The following is a 14,180-nucleotide window of genomic DNA, read 5'->3' on the forward strand; positions in this document are numbered from 1 at the left end:
GGAGCGAATGAAGGAAAGAGAGAAAAAACACTGAATCCTGTTACTTTTTATTTGTTTAAATTTATCTATACAATATTGGAAATCCTCGGATTAATTCAGCAGTAACAACCATACTGCTGATGGGTCGGTCTGCCTGTTCAACGTGTCACCTCAATGGGTGTATTCTGTTTTGCAAATCATAATTTCCCTAGTTAAAGCTTGAAGTTCGTATCGAAAGGGTAGCGTAAAGGGGTTTCTTATTTGCCGGCCGTTTCTAAAAACCTTTTTCGTCTTACAATAGACAGCAGTTTTTGATACCAAATTATTGTTGATTTTTATGCCACCCCATAGTGCATGTTGTGCATTTTTTGACAAAACCGATATTCATAGGCTGTTGCGTTTCTTGTTAAAACATTTTCGGAGGTAGTGATCCAAGCTTGACCAATCGTCGGCTGATAGTAGATCGCTTAACTAGTATAAAATAATCACATTAATTCTCTAAAGGTTTTTAATTTAATGCACCTTATTTGCAGCGTGTAGAAACCCAACGGCGTAACACAGTGGTCATCATTTATTTCGATTATTTGGATAGGCGTGAAGTGTGCCCAACGCTGCATGCATACAAAACGGTGAAAGTGACTGGACACCAACTTGTTCCGGTGGTTATGTACGATTATTACGATAATGGTGAGTTTTGTGCGTGATCGAAATTTGTAACGCAAGTCTTTAATGTGCAAAATGACTTAACTCAGGATGGAAGACCTAAGGCCACAGTGAAATTACCTTTATTTATTAACTTAGCTTTAAACCTTTTTATAACAAAATTCAAAAAACTCAAATTCTAAAAATTCTGTCTGCTGCTTAGCCGACCGTCATATGGGGCAAGTCTTTCATCCTGTGTTTGAGTTATCTCGTCCTTAATAACCCTATTGTATTTTTGTAGCTCGTCGCGCACGCCAATTCTACCGCGCCCCTAAATCTGTTGTATGCGATATTTGCGAGCACGCTAATTGTGGCAGCCTCTGTGAAAAGGCTGAAAAGCGTGAATCGAGGCGTTTAGATGGTAGCGTGGATACTGACTTCGTGGAAGGTAGATCAGGTTGCGCTGATATGAGTGCAACAGTTTGGACAATCATGTTACTATGCTTAGTAGCGTTTACAGCAAATTTTACATAAATGTAAAAACTATTTGTAATATTTAAAATTTTTTAAATTCAGTACCTAATATCCTTACATTGAAAACAAAAGGCTTTAACACATTTTTTTTTAAGATAAAAACTAGTGATACTAAACAATGAAAAACGAGTGCCGAGATGCAGTTAATTTACGCATGTGTAGAAACTTTTTTAAATTATATTAATATAATTGCAAAGCGATTAATGTGAGGTGCTGTTCATACATATGTTATAAAGTTAAAAAAAAAAATTGATACTAATTCATAAACATCGAAGTTTGAGATTGTTGTTAAACAAATTTATTACGACACCACAGCTTACAATACGTTAATATATAAATGGATGTTGTCAATGAAATATGTTCATTAATGCGTAAGACAAAAAATATATATAGAATCATAATGTATGTATTTTTGTATAATAATAATAAATTGTTGACTAAATATGTACTTAGTAATATAAGCGCTAAACTAGTAGTGTAATATATAATTTAAAATGCTAAATCATACTACATTCTCTATTTCGATTTCTCTCCATATCTATTTGTCTCTATTCTCTTACAAAGAACAAATAAACAATTAAAACTAACAATACTAAATGTAGTGATTTTAGATTATATTTTAATTTGTAAGTCTTGTTTATTAGTTCTCCGCTCATGTTTTTCTTTTCGGTTTCTTGCTCTCCATTAAGCTCATTATTGTTTTGCGCAGTTCTTCAGTTTCACTTAGCTCCAATTCATAATTGCGTATTTGTTCATTTTTATCTTGGATTTGTGTCTCCAATACAGATATGACATCATCAGATTTTTTCTTTGCCTCTTTTTGTTCCTCGTATAGTTTATGTGTTTTATTTAGCTCCCGTTCGCGTTCTTCGATGATACGTGATTTTTCTTTGATATCGAGTTCGAAAGCGGCAATTGTCTTTTTGAGTTTTTCAATTCGTGTGGACTAAAGGATAAACAGGTAAAATATGAGTACTTATGTACTTATGTTTATATAAAATAATGAAATCTTACATTCTCCTTGACATTAGCATGCATCTTTTCTAATTCCTTAGTTTTTGTTGCCAGTCCCTCTTTCAACTCACCATTTTCCTTTTGAAGTACTTAAAGCAAATTAAAAAATATATATATACTTATCAAATATTATGGGTCCAGGTAGAATAAAGTTATAACTTCTTAAAAAAACTGATGAAAAAATCTTCCCGAAAGCAAAAAAATGTCTGAATGTTCCGCAGATAATCTAATGTGAACCGGTAACAGTTCTAAAAAAAAAATACGAAACAGTCCCAATACTATACGATATAAAATCGGAAAATACTGAAATAGTCACGTTATGAGAATTGAAACAATCTCTGTCCTTAAATCACACCGAAACGAAACCATTCCAATCCGGACATAGTTGAAAAATGATCCCTAAACGGTCCTTAAAGAGTTAAAAACGATCTCATAACAAATCCCGAAATAAGCTTGATAGATAATAGTTTTAAGATCATCCTTGTAACAGTTATGAAATGGTTCCGAAATAGAAAATCTTAAGACAGTCAGTTCGAAATTATCCTGAAAACAGCCCCGGTATGATTCTGAAAACAATAAAGAAATGATCCGAAAACATTCCCTCAATGATACCCAAAATATAACCGCTATGATCGATAGATAGTAACGAAATAATCAAGAAAAGATTTCCGAAATAATCCAGATAGTACCGAATTGGGACTGAAATAGCCCCGAAAATAATTCGGAATTATCTCTTAGAAAATTCCGAGACTATACCGAAAGGGTTCGAAATTGTTCCGAAAAATACCGATTAGTCACGATATGCTCCCCAACACAACAACAACATGGCCCCTTATAGTTCAAATATGATGGTGAAGACAATCGGAAAGTAAGCCTTAGCCAGTGATAGCAGATGTGGAAAGTGCGGGTTGGAGGAGGAATCGGTGGACACCGTTTTGTTGTGGTTGTTGTTGTAGCAGTAATTCCAAAGTAGGTCTGAAAATAAATCGCTTAATGATCCCGATAACAGCACCGAAATGATAGTTCCTAAAATTATTCTGAAACTAATACTTAACTTAGATAATCACGAGATGAATCGACGTGGTCACGAAAAAGCACCAAAGTAATCCTGACATGGCTTCTAAATGGTCCCTAAAAAGTTGCGATATTATCCCGAAAATAATTCCAAACATTTTCTTAAATTTCGTAGTTATGACGGCTTTCCAAGTCAATAACTACCGAAGTGTATTCTCGATTTACTAATACCTCCACTAATCAGCTAGAAGTTACTTTGTTAAAAACTAAAAATTGCATTTCCGCATATGGGAAGATAATCAGCTGTTCATTTTCTGAATATTGCGAGTTTTTGGGTTGATCACTGATTTGACCAATAAGTGCGATATGTCCTAAGACAACAATCCGAATATTACATAAGATTATTCATTCTTACATTGCATTAACAAACAAAAAATTGTATTGCCGCTTCCTCATTACCTATTACTTCCGATACTTTAACAGTCAAACGTTTTTCGCTTATCTGCAATGACTCCGACTGTTCGGAGAGCTTTTTCATCAAACTTGCCAAATTATGCTTAAGATTATCTTTCTGTTGTTTCAAATCCTGGCATTGTGTTTGTAAACTAAAAAAGGAAAAAAGTAATGTTCGTGAATGGCACAAATTAGCTTTTAAAGTATTAATGTTACTGACCCTTCTTGACTGACGTGCAGTTCGAAGTTCATCATTTCGTATTTTTGCAACTCAGCATTTTGCAAATTAATACGTTGTGTGAGATTTGTTATCTGTAAAAAAATGTTTGTTTAGAAGCAAATATTTAAAAATTTTTAATATCTTTTCATTAATAAACATATTTGCGGCTCTAATGTTACACTGCCCTTTTGAAGTTACATTGTAGATACTCTGAAAGCTTTATTAGAGTATTATTGAAGTCATGACAAGATTCACATGACTATTCGCTTAACTCACCTCTTCACTGGCGATTTCCAAACGCCTTTGCATACAACTTTCCGAGCAGCTAAACATTTCGCTTTTATAATTGAATAGCTCAATAATCTGAGACATTGGTACATTTTGCACTTGATTATTGCGTTGAGCATTACTTATCAAATCAATTAAAGCACTAAGGCGCTCTTCCATTTCTTTGCCAACAAAAGTTTTATGACTTTTCATAATAATATTCAATTTTTGCCATTGATCACCATCTGTATTCGTGCTGGCGGCAGTGCCATCTACACTTTTGTATTTAGTTAATTTAGAAATTTGCTGAAAAAATGTTGCAAAAAAAATAACAAAAACATATCAAATCAAATGCTAATTACTCACCTTCGCTACATTAGCTTGTGGAAAACGTTCAAATTGTGATATTTGAAAAACTGCGCTACAAACATTTTCACTACCACCAATCATAGCACGCGCCAATGCATTTTGTATTGTAGGAAATTGTAGGAGTGTACAGCATTTATCAAAATATGCCTTTTTGGCCACACCAGCGAAATTTATTAACAATAATAAGCAGTATGTATATTTTTCAATTTCTTCTGGGGCCATTGCATTTAATGGCATATCTGTGCGACCATTGTTCAGTAGTGGCGCGAACATTTTGTCAAAATATGATTCGGTGATGCGTGATAGTATAAGCTTTTCAGTCTTTGTTTGATGTAGAAGTGACGTCAGCAGTTGCAGTATGGCCGATATATGACGTGCGCTTGTGTCAGGTTTCTCTGATATGCCAATCAATTGTACGATATATGATGGATCACGTGCAATACGTGCAGGTATGGACTCCTTTGGAACTGTTATGGAAATATGAAAATTTAAATATAACGAAGACTGAATTCTCATAACTCCTAGTTCATTGCTATAGGATTAAGCCTCGAATGAGACCATTGGTACCAACTGTATAAATTCATCATCATAAACATTTTTTTTGCATTAATACGCACCTAAAGTTATTAAGCCACTCAGCAAATATACAGCATCAACACCACAAATTTCCGAGTCCAGCCACTTGCCTAGCAGTTCGAATATTCTAGGCACGTTTGAGTCTAAACTTATAACGTTTTCTTTGCCATCAGTCTCTGGTATGGTGCCCAATTGCAGAATATAGCGTATAAGACGAAAAAGTAAACCCAGACAAGTGTGCTGCTGCTTAGCGGTTATCTCATCTGTGTCATCAGCTATGCCGCCATTTTCAAGTTGCTGTAACATAAATAACAAATTCGTATACTAAATAAAATTTCCTAGTCCATCACTTTTTATTGGTTAAGTAATCTCAAATATCTTAACCGGTTTGAAACTACCTATCTATCATTTTTAATGTACTAACAAAGTTGAAATACATATAAAAATAAAATAAATAAAAAAAGTTCAAAAGAACCCAAAGCTTTACTTGTTTGGGTTGGGGCAGGGGGGAGGGGGGAAGCATCTTACCGCCTATCGTATATTTAAGAAGTAAGGAAGGCTAAGTTCGGGTGCAACCGAACATTACATACTCAGCTGAGAGCTTTGGAGACAAAATAAGGGAAAATTACCATGTAGGAAAATGAAACTAGGGTAACCCTGGAATGTGTTTGTAGTACATGTGTATCAAATGGACGGTATTAAAGAGTATTTTAAAAAGGAGTGGGCCATAGTTCTATAGGTGGACGCCATTTCGGGATGTCGCCATAAAGGTGGACCAGGGGTGACTCTGGAATGTGTTTGTACGATATGGGTGTCAAATGGAAGGTGTTAATGAGTATTTTAAAGGGGAGTGGGCCGTAGTTCTATAGGTGGTCGCCTTTTCGAGATTTCGACATAAAAGTAGACCAGGGGTGACTCTAGAATGCGTTTGTACGATATGGGTATCAAATGAAAGGTGTTAATGATTATTTAAAACTTTGTGGGCCTTAGTTCTATAGGTGGACGCCTTTTTGAGACATCGCCATAAGTGTGGACCAGGGGTGACTCTAGAATGTGTTTGTACGATATGGGTATCAAATTAAAGGTATTAATGAGGGTTTTAAAAGGGAGTGGCCCTTAGTTGTATATGTGAAGGCGTTTTCGAGATATCGACCAAATGTGGACCAGGGTGACCCAGAACATCATCTGTCGGATACCGCTAATTTATTTATATATGTAATATCACGATACTGTTCCTGCCAAGATTCCAAGGGCTTTTGATTTCGCCCTGCAGAACTTTTACATTTTCTTCTACTTAATATGGTAGGTGTCACACCCATTTTACAAAGTTTTTTCTAAAGTAATAGTTTGCGTCAATAAACCAATCCAATTACCATGTTTTATCCCTCTTTTCGTATTTGGTATAGAATTATGGCATTTTCTACTTTTTTCGTTGTAGCGATAAGATTGCTCCCCGAAGGCTTTGGGGAGTGTTATCGATGTGATGGTCATTTGCCGGATACAGTTCCATGAGGAGGTTGGGGTCGCCAGAGCCTCGTCTGTTAGTGAAACAGGATTCGCCGCGGATAGGTGAGGTTGACAATTGGGTTCGGAGAAGCTATATATTGCGCTGGCAACCTGAACGGTTGCGCTACACAACCCCTTGAATCTGGTATTTTAGTCGCCTCTTACGACAGGCATACCTATCGCGGGTATATTCTAATCCCCTAACCCGCTAGGGATACCGAAAAAAGTGGGTGTGGTCATAGTCGGATTTCGGCCATTTTTTATACCAAGATAAAGTGTGTTCAGATAAGTACGTGAACTAAGTTTAGTAAAGATGTATCGATTTTTGCTCAAGTTATCGTGTTAATGGCCAAGCGGAAGGACAGACGGTCGACTGTGTATAAAAACTGGGTGTGGCTACAACCTATTTCGCCCATTTTCACAGAAAATAGTTATCGTCATTGAATCCATGTCCTTACCAAATTTCACAAGGATTGGTAAACTTTTGTTCGACTTATGGCATTAAAAGTATTCTAGACAAATTAACTGAAAAGGGCCGGAGCCACGCCCATTTTGAAATTTTCTTTTATTTTTGTATTTTGTTGTAATTATTAATGAAGTTGAATGTTGACATAATTTACTTATATACTGTAAAGATATTAAATTTTTTGTTAAAATTTGAATTTAAATTTTTTTTTTAATTGGGCGTGTTCGTGATCCGATTTTGCTAGTTTTTTTAGCACACATATAGTAATAAGAGTAACGTTCGTGCCAAATTTCATCATGATATCTTCAACGACTGCCAAATTACAGCTTGCAAACCTTTCAAATTACCTTCTTTTAAAAGTGGGCGGGACCACGCCCATTGTCCAAAATTTTACTAATTTTCTATTCTGCGTCATAAGGTCAACCCACCTACCAAAGTTTCATCGCTTTAGCCGTGTTTGGTAATGATTTAGCGTACTTTTTTCGAAATTTTCGATATCGAAAAAGTCGGCGTGGTTATGGTCCGAGTTCGATCATTTTAAATACCGATCTGATGTTAGTGCCCAGGAACCTACATACCAAATTTCATCAAGATATCTCAAAATTATTCAAGTAATCGTGTTTACGGACGAACGGACATGGCTAAATTAATTTCTTTTTTCGCCCAGATAATTTTGATATATAGAAGTCTATATCTATCTCGATGCGATCAAAATGAATATACTCTGTGAGCTCTGCTCAGCTGAGTAAAAAAAGTGATAAAATAGGAGTTTTTAACAAATATTAATACTATACATTTAGCAGACGTTCCACATCTTCACAGTACTGCGTATAACTCAACATTGAGCGATAGAGGGGCGTGTGTGCCTTGGAGTCCAATAGAAATTCGACGATATGCTGCAAATATGGTACATTCCAACTCTTAATGCACTCCTCAACTGTAGCAAATGTCGAACGTATAAACAGATCCATATCCTTTTGCGTCGGTGTGTGCGTATCCTCGCTTAGAATAATCAACATTTTACTAGCCAACATACCATAGCCTTGTATACGTTTGGTGAAATTCGAAATATTCACCGAACGTAGAAAAAGAAACATGACCACAAAATTCTTATAGCATAAATTGATAAGCACAGACAATGACAACTGCGCCAATGCATCTTCACTCTCATCAGCTGCTTGATATATGATATTAACAAGTTGCTCCAGCAACACTATAAGATATGGTTCTTCCCAACTAATTTGTATGCCATAAGTTAAATCTTGCAGCAGTGTAAGTATCTTTTGTATTTTTTCTTGTCCATGTGAACGTTTGAGAACGAATGCTAGCAACGGTACAAAGCGGAAATCGTCAACTAGAGCACGTCGTGCAGTCAAGTTACGACTTATTTGCTGTAGGAGTGTAACACAGGCCCAAAGTGCATCCGAGTCAGCAGCCAAATTGCCCATAACAGCATGCAAATCAATGAAAAGCTTTGATGTTTCCAATTGTGCTGGATTGAAGTGGTGCGGTTGCACGGTGGATCCCAACAATGATGCACTGCGATTTAGTAATGCAAGTGATTCTATTGTTTGTTGATTACGATAGTTTGTGGCGTGCATGCAGAAGTCTCGCACATAGCTGAGCGCCAGCTGTGTGGCCGTATCATTTCCCGAATCGCTGCCCAAGGTAGATAAGGTGCCGACAGCAACACTACCATTAGCGTGCTTGGTTGGTGGAGCCATTACTTTTTATTTTACTATATTTATAACCAATATATATGAATGGTGTGTTAAATTTGCAGCAAAATCGGTAGAAAAACTTAAATCAAAGCATAAAACAAATGTAAACTGAAATAAAAATGCGGGCAGCTGTCAAATTCAAATGTGGAATGTGGTACTTATGTGGAATAGAAGAAATACAGGGTGAATGCAAAACTTTTTTTCGCACGATGCATTTGATTTTCGTATTTAACCCTTTCACTACCACCAGCTAATACGTATTACAAATATATTTCTAATACTGTTTTCACACAGAAACTTAATGCTTTCACACAGAAGTAACTGCTCGATTAGTATGAAGGATGAGACAGACAATCATGGCGGAACGATACAAGGTGGGAGCATGGTGACATACCTACAAACAAAAAAAAATTCCATGTACTTTTAAATTCGATGGACAAATGTCAAAATCGTACTGCGCCGGTAGTTGATGTATCAAATCAAATAAAAAAGGTTATAATCAGCTGTTCGATGCGGCCATCTTGTATCGTTCCGCCATGCAGACAATGACATTTGCTTTGAAAACTAAGAAGCGGAAACGGAAGCGGAACGCTGCCAACAGAGTTGCATTGTGCTTTTGACTTCATTAGGCATTCGATTAGCTACTAATGAAATAATAATAGATTCGAATTTTGTAGGGAAGATTGAGCTCAATAAGCGTCTTAATGTAGAAAACTGCCTTTATTATTCAATAAGCCGTCTGTGTGAAAACAGTATAAGGCCCGGTTTTCAGTACAAGTTCAACTCAGTTTGTCAGGTTGTCAGTTTAAGCTAAGCTTAAGCGGCCGATCTGCCAGGTTTAAACTCTAGTTAACCTATCAGTTATTTGCGTTCGTAAGAAATGGCGTCGAATATACCCACCAAGCATTTGGCCTTGAGTACCATCAGAGCTCATGTTGATAACTAGGCATACTTCTAAAATCTCAAGAGTTGTTTCGAAACAGTGGCTCAACTCGAGAATAATAGCGTACTCAGCAAAACAGGGAACTTTTTATAATGCAAAATATGCTATTAGTTAAGCTGAAAAAATGTAATTAACAACTTGTGGTTCTCTAACTGGACTCAAATGTAAGATTCAATTATATTGATGTAGGATCTTCGGTGTGGCAGGCCGAGCACGCTACCATCACACCACGGTGGCCGCCTATATAATTTATTCTTGATTAAATACGCTTCAATACTGCTATCAGCAATGTATTTATTTCTCACAATAAACATCTGTTGGTATTGGTGGTACTTCCTTGGAGATGTTTTTCAACTCCACGTCAACTCGATATATAATGTAAGATATCAACTGGAGAAATGGGTTGAATATTCATTTGAGAACTGCACATTTCTCAAAATCTCTCGAAATTAGGATAATAATTGTAAAATACTAATGACGTTGGAGATCAACTGGAAAACATTTAATTTTACAAAATTTTTCAAAGGTTGGATAGTGACTGGAGAATGAAGTTGGATATCAACTCGAGAACTATCTGGTTTAAGAATAATTAAATAGGGATGTTGGATATCACTATATAAGGCGGTGACACAATGTCATTTTTCATATAGATGCGTTTAAGACAAGCTTATGAATTCCAATAACATCGCCACAATCAACCAAGATGTTGAAGGAACTCAGACGTGGCAATTGAAGTTTATTACGCCTTGCCCATTCACATACAAAATTTCGCGAAGCACTGGTATAAACATTAGGAGGACTCATGTAACCGTATAAATGCCTTATAAAGTGTGTAAACATATAAATTTATCTAGTGCGTAAACGAACTGTCAAATTTTGTATGAAAAATCATTTACACAATTTGTATAAATTTACGCGCACATTTCATTGTGTAAACGCGGTAAACTCAAAGGAATGCAACCTTGCAGACATTACAGCAGGCATTTTCATCAGAAATCTCCAACATTAGCAAGTCATTTACAAGTATATCTTAGTAAAGACGTTTTAGTTTTGATTTTTCACATAATCGTGGCATTTTTTAATTTGTATAACAATCAAAAAAATGTTGTTCGGCAATAATACAGCCGATAAACAATCAAGTTTATCAAGAGTATTACTAGGTGCGTTCATATAACAGCGTGTGTAAATGGATATAATTTTACACCTTATAAGTTTATATGCTTTCATGAGTCCCCCTATTATCTCCTTACAACAGAGATAATTGCTAACATATTTTGTGTCGTATTCATTTGTTATATTACAGTTTTTACCTACGAAAAATGTTAGAAAATTTACCAACCAGTGGGAAAAATAATTTCACTTGCAAAGTGTGTCAACACCCTTAACCAAAACAAATGTCACATTCTTCTTCTTATGCTTCGCTTGTAACAAAATTTGGGAGATGGCTACTTTTCAATATCAGATGGCGCCAGTGTCGCTCATTCTACCGTTCTCCATAAAAATGCGTGCAATCTACTCATAATGCATAAGCTTGTGTTAAACTCATCTATATTAAAAAGTGCTTATGTGTCGGGGCTTTTGAATGCATCTTTATGAAAAATGTCATTGTACCGCGGCCTTAAGGAGTTTCGGAAGCACTTTAGTGAAAGCAAAATTCGCCTCCTTATATGGGCGTGGTCAGAATTTCATGTCCACCTGAGTGGACATGGGTAGCTAAGGTAGTCAATTTAAATGCAGTAAGGTCTATGAATATTCGAAAAGAGATAAACAATTGAAATAATTTTACAAGCAAATTAATTTTTATTAGAGAAAAAATAACTATACCTTACAGTTTATGAGTTTAACGGTTTATTTTAAGAAAACTAATTTGAAAAGTGCGTGTTTTGTTTGCATCCTTCCATTCTACAACGAACTGCATTGGCCGTGAAGAATCAAACTTTGGTAAATGGTCGCTTTGATCATAAGGCATATCAATCAGTGGTTGGTGGAAATACTTCAATGTCTTCGGCGTTGTTTACTTGCATTTTTAGAACATCGAGGATATGTGCATGATATTTTCAAAAGAGTATAAGCCAATCTTTTTCTGAAAGCAATTAAATCCATTTGATTGAAGCACTAAAACCAAGTATGTTTATAACATTTACATTTAAATTTCTGTGGAGGACCGAAATCATAGGTATTCCACTTTTCCACAAAGAACATAAAGTTTTATTTCACATGGACAAGGCTTACCACGACATATATACTGCTTTGTTCCCAGGCGCCCTTTAAATGGATTAATCTGTTCATCAACACAAAGGATTTCCTCCAGCTCTTGCTCCAATAACCGTTTTCGAATATAATCCATTATAGGTCTTACGCTACATAATTTATCTTGGGTTTGTGGGATGATTTTTAGAACGATTACGTGTTATATTGTTAGCAAATAATGGTAGTGCTGAACTTCCGAATTTCTCCAGGACTAGTTGGTCGAAAGTTTGATTCTTTCTGCAGACCATAAAGATTAGTGAAGTTGGATGCATCTTCAAAAAATTGAGTCGGCAAGTATTTCTTTAAATACTCGTACTCACTTTTCACTCCATTAGGCATCTGAAGAGGTGGGGTAAAATTGAAATTAGCAACTCGGTCATTATTGCGGGAGTGCCTCCATTTAATGTCACTTTTCTGAGTTTTAAATGTCCAATCAAAACATTCATTTCCCGCTTGCGCTTCTGGTGTAATTATTTTCCTAGTAGAAAACTGAAATTGAACGCAATGCTCTCACGGAAAAGAAACTCATTTTGTGGAGCATCCTTTTCGCTTCTTATTGAGGATGGTGTTGAAAAAGAGGAAACTTGAGGACGTGCATCTGGTTGATTTTCAAATGCTGGACTCAACTCTCGTTCGATTTCACTTTCCTCACAACTCGTATCCCCCTTCCCACCTCTTCATCTCCTTCATAAAGATTACTAGTTAGAAATTAATTTCATCACTATCCGACTCATCGTCGAAATCTAAGAAAGTATTTAGAAGGTCAAATATCCCCTTTCCTGACAGCTTTTTGTGCCTAGCCATCATAACTTTTGCCTACAAAGTAATATTATCTTCCCTTAACTCACAACTCTTGACTGCTCATGTCCATTATAAAGGACATAAGGTTTGAATTCCAATCATCTCCCACTTACAATAGTTCAAAAAGAGAATTTCGAGCTAAAAAAAATCGTTGACACAACTAAACATAGAAACTTTTTATGTTAAAGAATTAAAGAACAAACACACCAAATATAATAGGGGGACTCATGAAAGCATATAAACTTATAAGGTGTAAAATTATATCCATTTACACACGCTGTTATATGAACGCACCTAGTAATACTCTTGATAAACTTGATTGTTTATCAGCTGTATTATTGCCGAACAAAATTTTTTTGATTGTTATACAAATTAAAAAATGCCAAGATTAAGTGAAAAATCAAAACTAAAACGCATTTACTTGCTGATATTGGAGATTTCTGATGAAAATGCCTGCTGTAATGTCTGCAAGGTTGCATTCCTTTGAGTTTACCGCGTTTACACAATGAAATGTGCGCGTAAATTTATACAAATTGTGTAAATGATTTTTCATACAAAATTTGACAGCTCGTTTACGCACTAGATAAATTTATACGTGTACACACTTTATAAGGCATTTATACGGTTACATGAGTCCCCCTAATATTTAAACCTTCCTTCACAAAAGCCTGCACAATACCGACAAAATTTTACAGCAATTAGCAGGAATATTATTTTCATACTCGCAATAAACCACTAGGTCCGTTTTCACTGAAAATAATGCTTAAAAGTTTTAAATTCAAAATAACAGTCACTTCAAAGTCATGTCCACCGCAGTGGACATCAGTAGCGAAAGGGTTAATAAATGGGTGGAATTATGTAATTGAATTTGGAAGGATAAATATACGAATTATTGCTTTTGAGTTAACCATGAGTTGTATATATACTTCTTTTAATTAACTTTAAGGCAGAGTGGCAGAAATATAAAAACTGACATGGTATACCTTCTAATCGTACAGTAAGTTTCTACAGTATCTATTATAGTCCACGGGTACTACAAGCTGCGAATTAGCGTACCACTATCTCATTAAGAGTGGGAACTAGTTCTAATTATGTCCCCTCGCAGTGACCTTAATTGAAACTTTTAACATTGAGATGTCCCCATTTGAAGCCCTGGAAAATGAAGAACAAACGCGCAAAGCTGTAGGTTTGCACTGAATGTTTGATAACTACGTGCGAACTAGTGCTAATAGGATGCAGTTCGAGACAGGTGGCAGGCACATTTGTTCCAACAGCACTTATGCTACACATATGTACGTACTTAAATAAATCATCTCACGGATGCAATTAACTCAGAATCCCCTACAAATTAAGTAATTAAGAACGCGCTCAAAAGGGTTGCATAAGGAGGCAGTTGCCATTTCGGTGGACATCGCCACGTTAGGT

At 35.8% G+C, this 14,180-nt stretch overlaps 2 protein-coding genes across 12 annotated transcripts in view; one reads left to right on the top strand and one right to left on the bottom strand.

Annotated features, from left to right (window-relative positions):
* The window catches only part of Tep3 (Thioester-containing protein 3), a 147,325-nt gene extending 145,573 nt beyond the window's left edge, over positions 1-1,752 (top strand). For all 11 annotated transcript variants that reach the window (XM_067767954.1, XM_067767953.1, XM_067767956.1 and 8 more), the window contains exons 19-20: positions 513-666; positions 923-1,752. In XM_067767954.1, the coding sequence (XP_067624055.1) occupies positions 513-666; positions 923-1,155 (387 nt within the window). In that variant the 3' untranslated portion in view covers positions 1,156-1,752. The remainder of the gene's footprint in view (positions 1-512; positions 667-922) is intronic.
* LOC137240946 (protein CIP2A) lies at positions 1,431-8,865 on the bottom strand. Its single transcript, XM_067767966.1, has 8 exons — positions 7,835-8,865; positions 5,110-5,365; positions 4,490-4,959; positions 4,133-4,429; positions 3,857-3,948; positions 3,643-3,788; positions 2,170-2,258; positions 1,431-2,101 (listed from the first exon to the last, which is right to left on the bottom strand). Exons 1-8 carry the CDS (start codon positions 8,762-8,764, stop codon positions 1,808-1,810), a joined length of 2,574 nt encoding a protein of 857 aa, XP_067624067.1. The 5' UTR covers positions 8,765-8,865; the 3' UTR covers positions 1,431-1,807.
* Between the last annotated feature and the right edge of the window lie 5,315 nt (positions 8,866-14,180).

This window comes from Eurosta solidaginis, chromosome 2, assembly GCF_040869045.1.
Source record: "Eurosta solidaginis isolate ZX-2024a chromosome 2, ASM4086904v1, whole genome shotgun sequence".
In the NCBI taxonomy this organism is placed as follows: domain Eukaryota; kingdom Metazoa; phylum Arthropoda; class Insecta; order Diptera; family Tephritidae; genus Eurosta; species Eurosta solidaginis.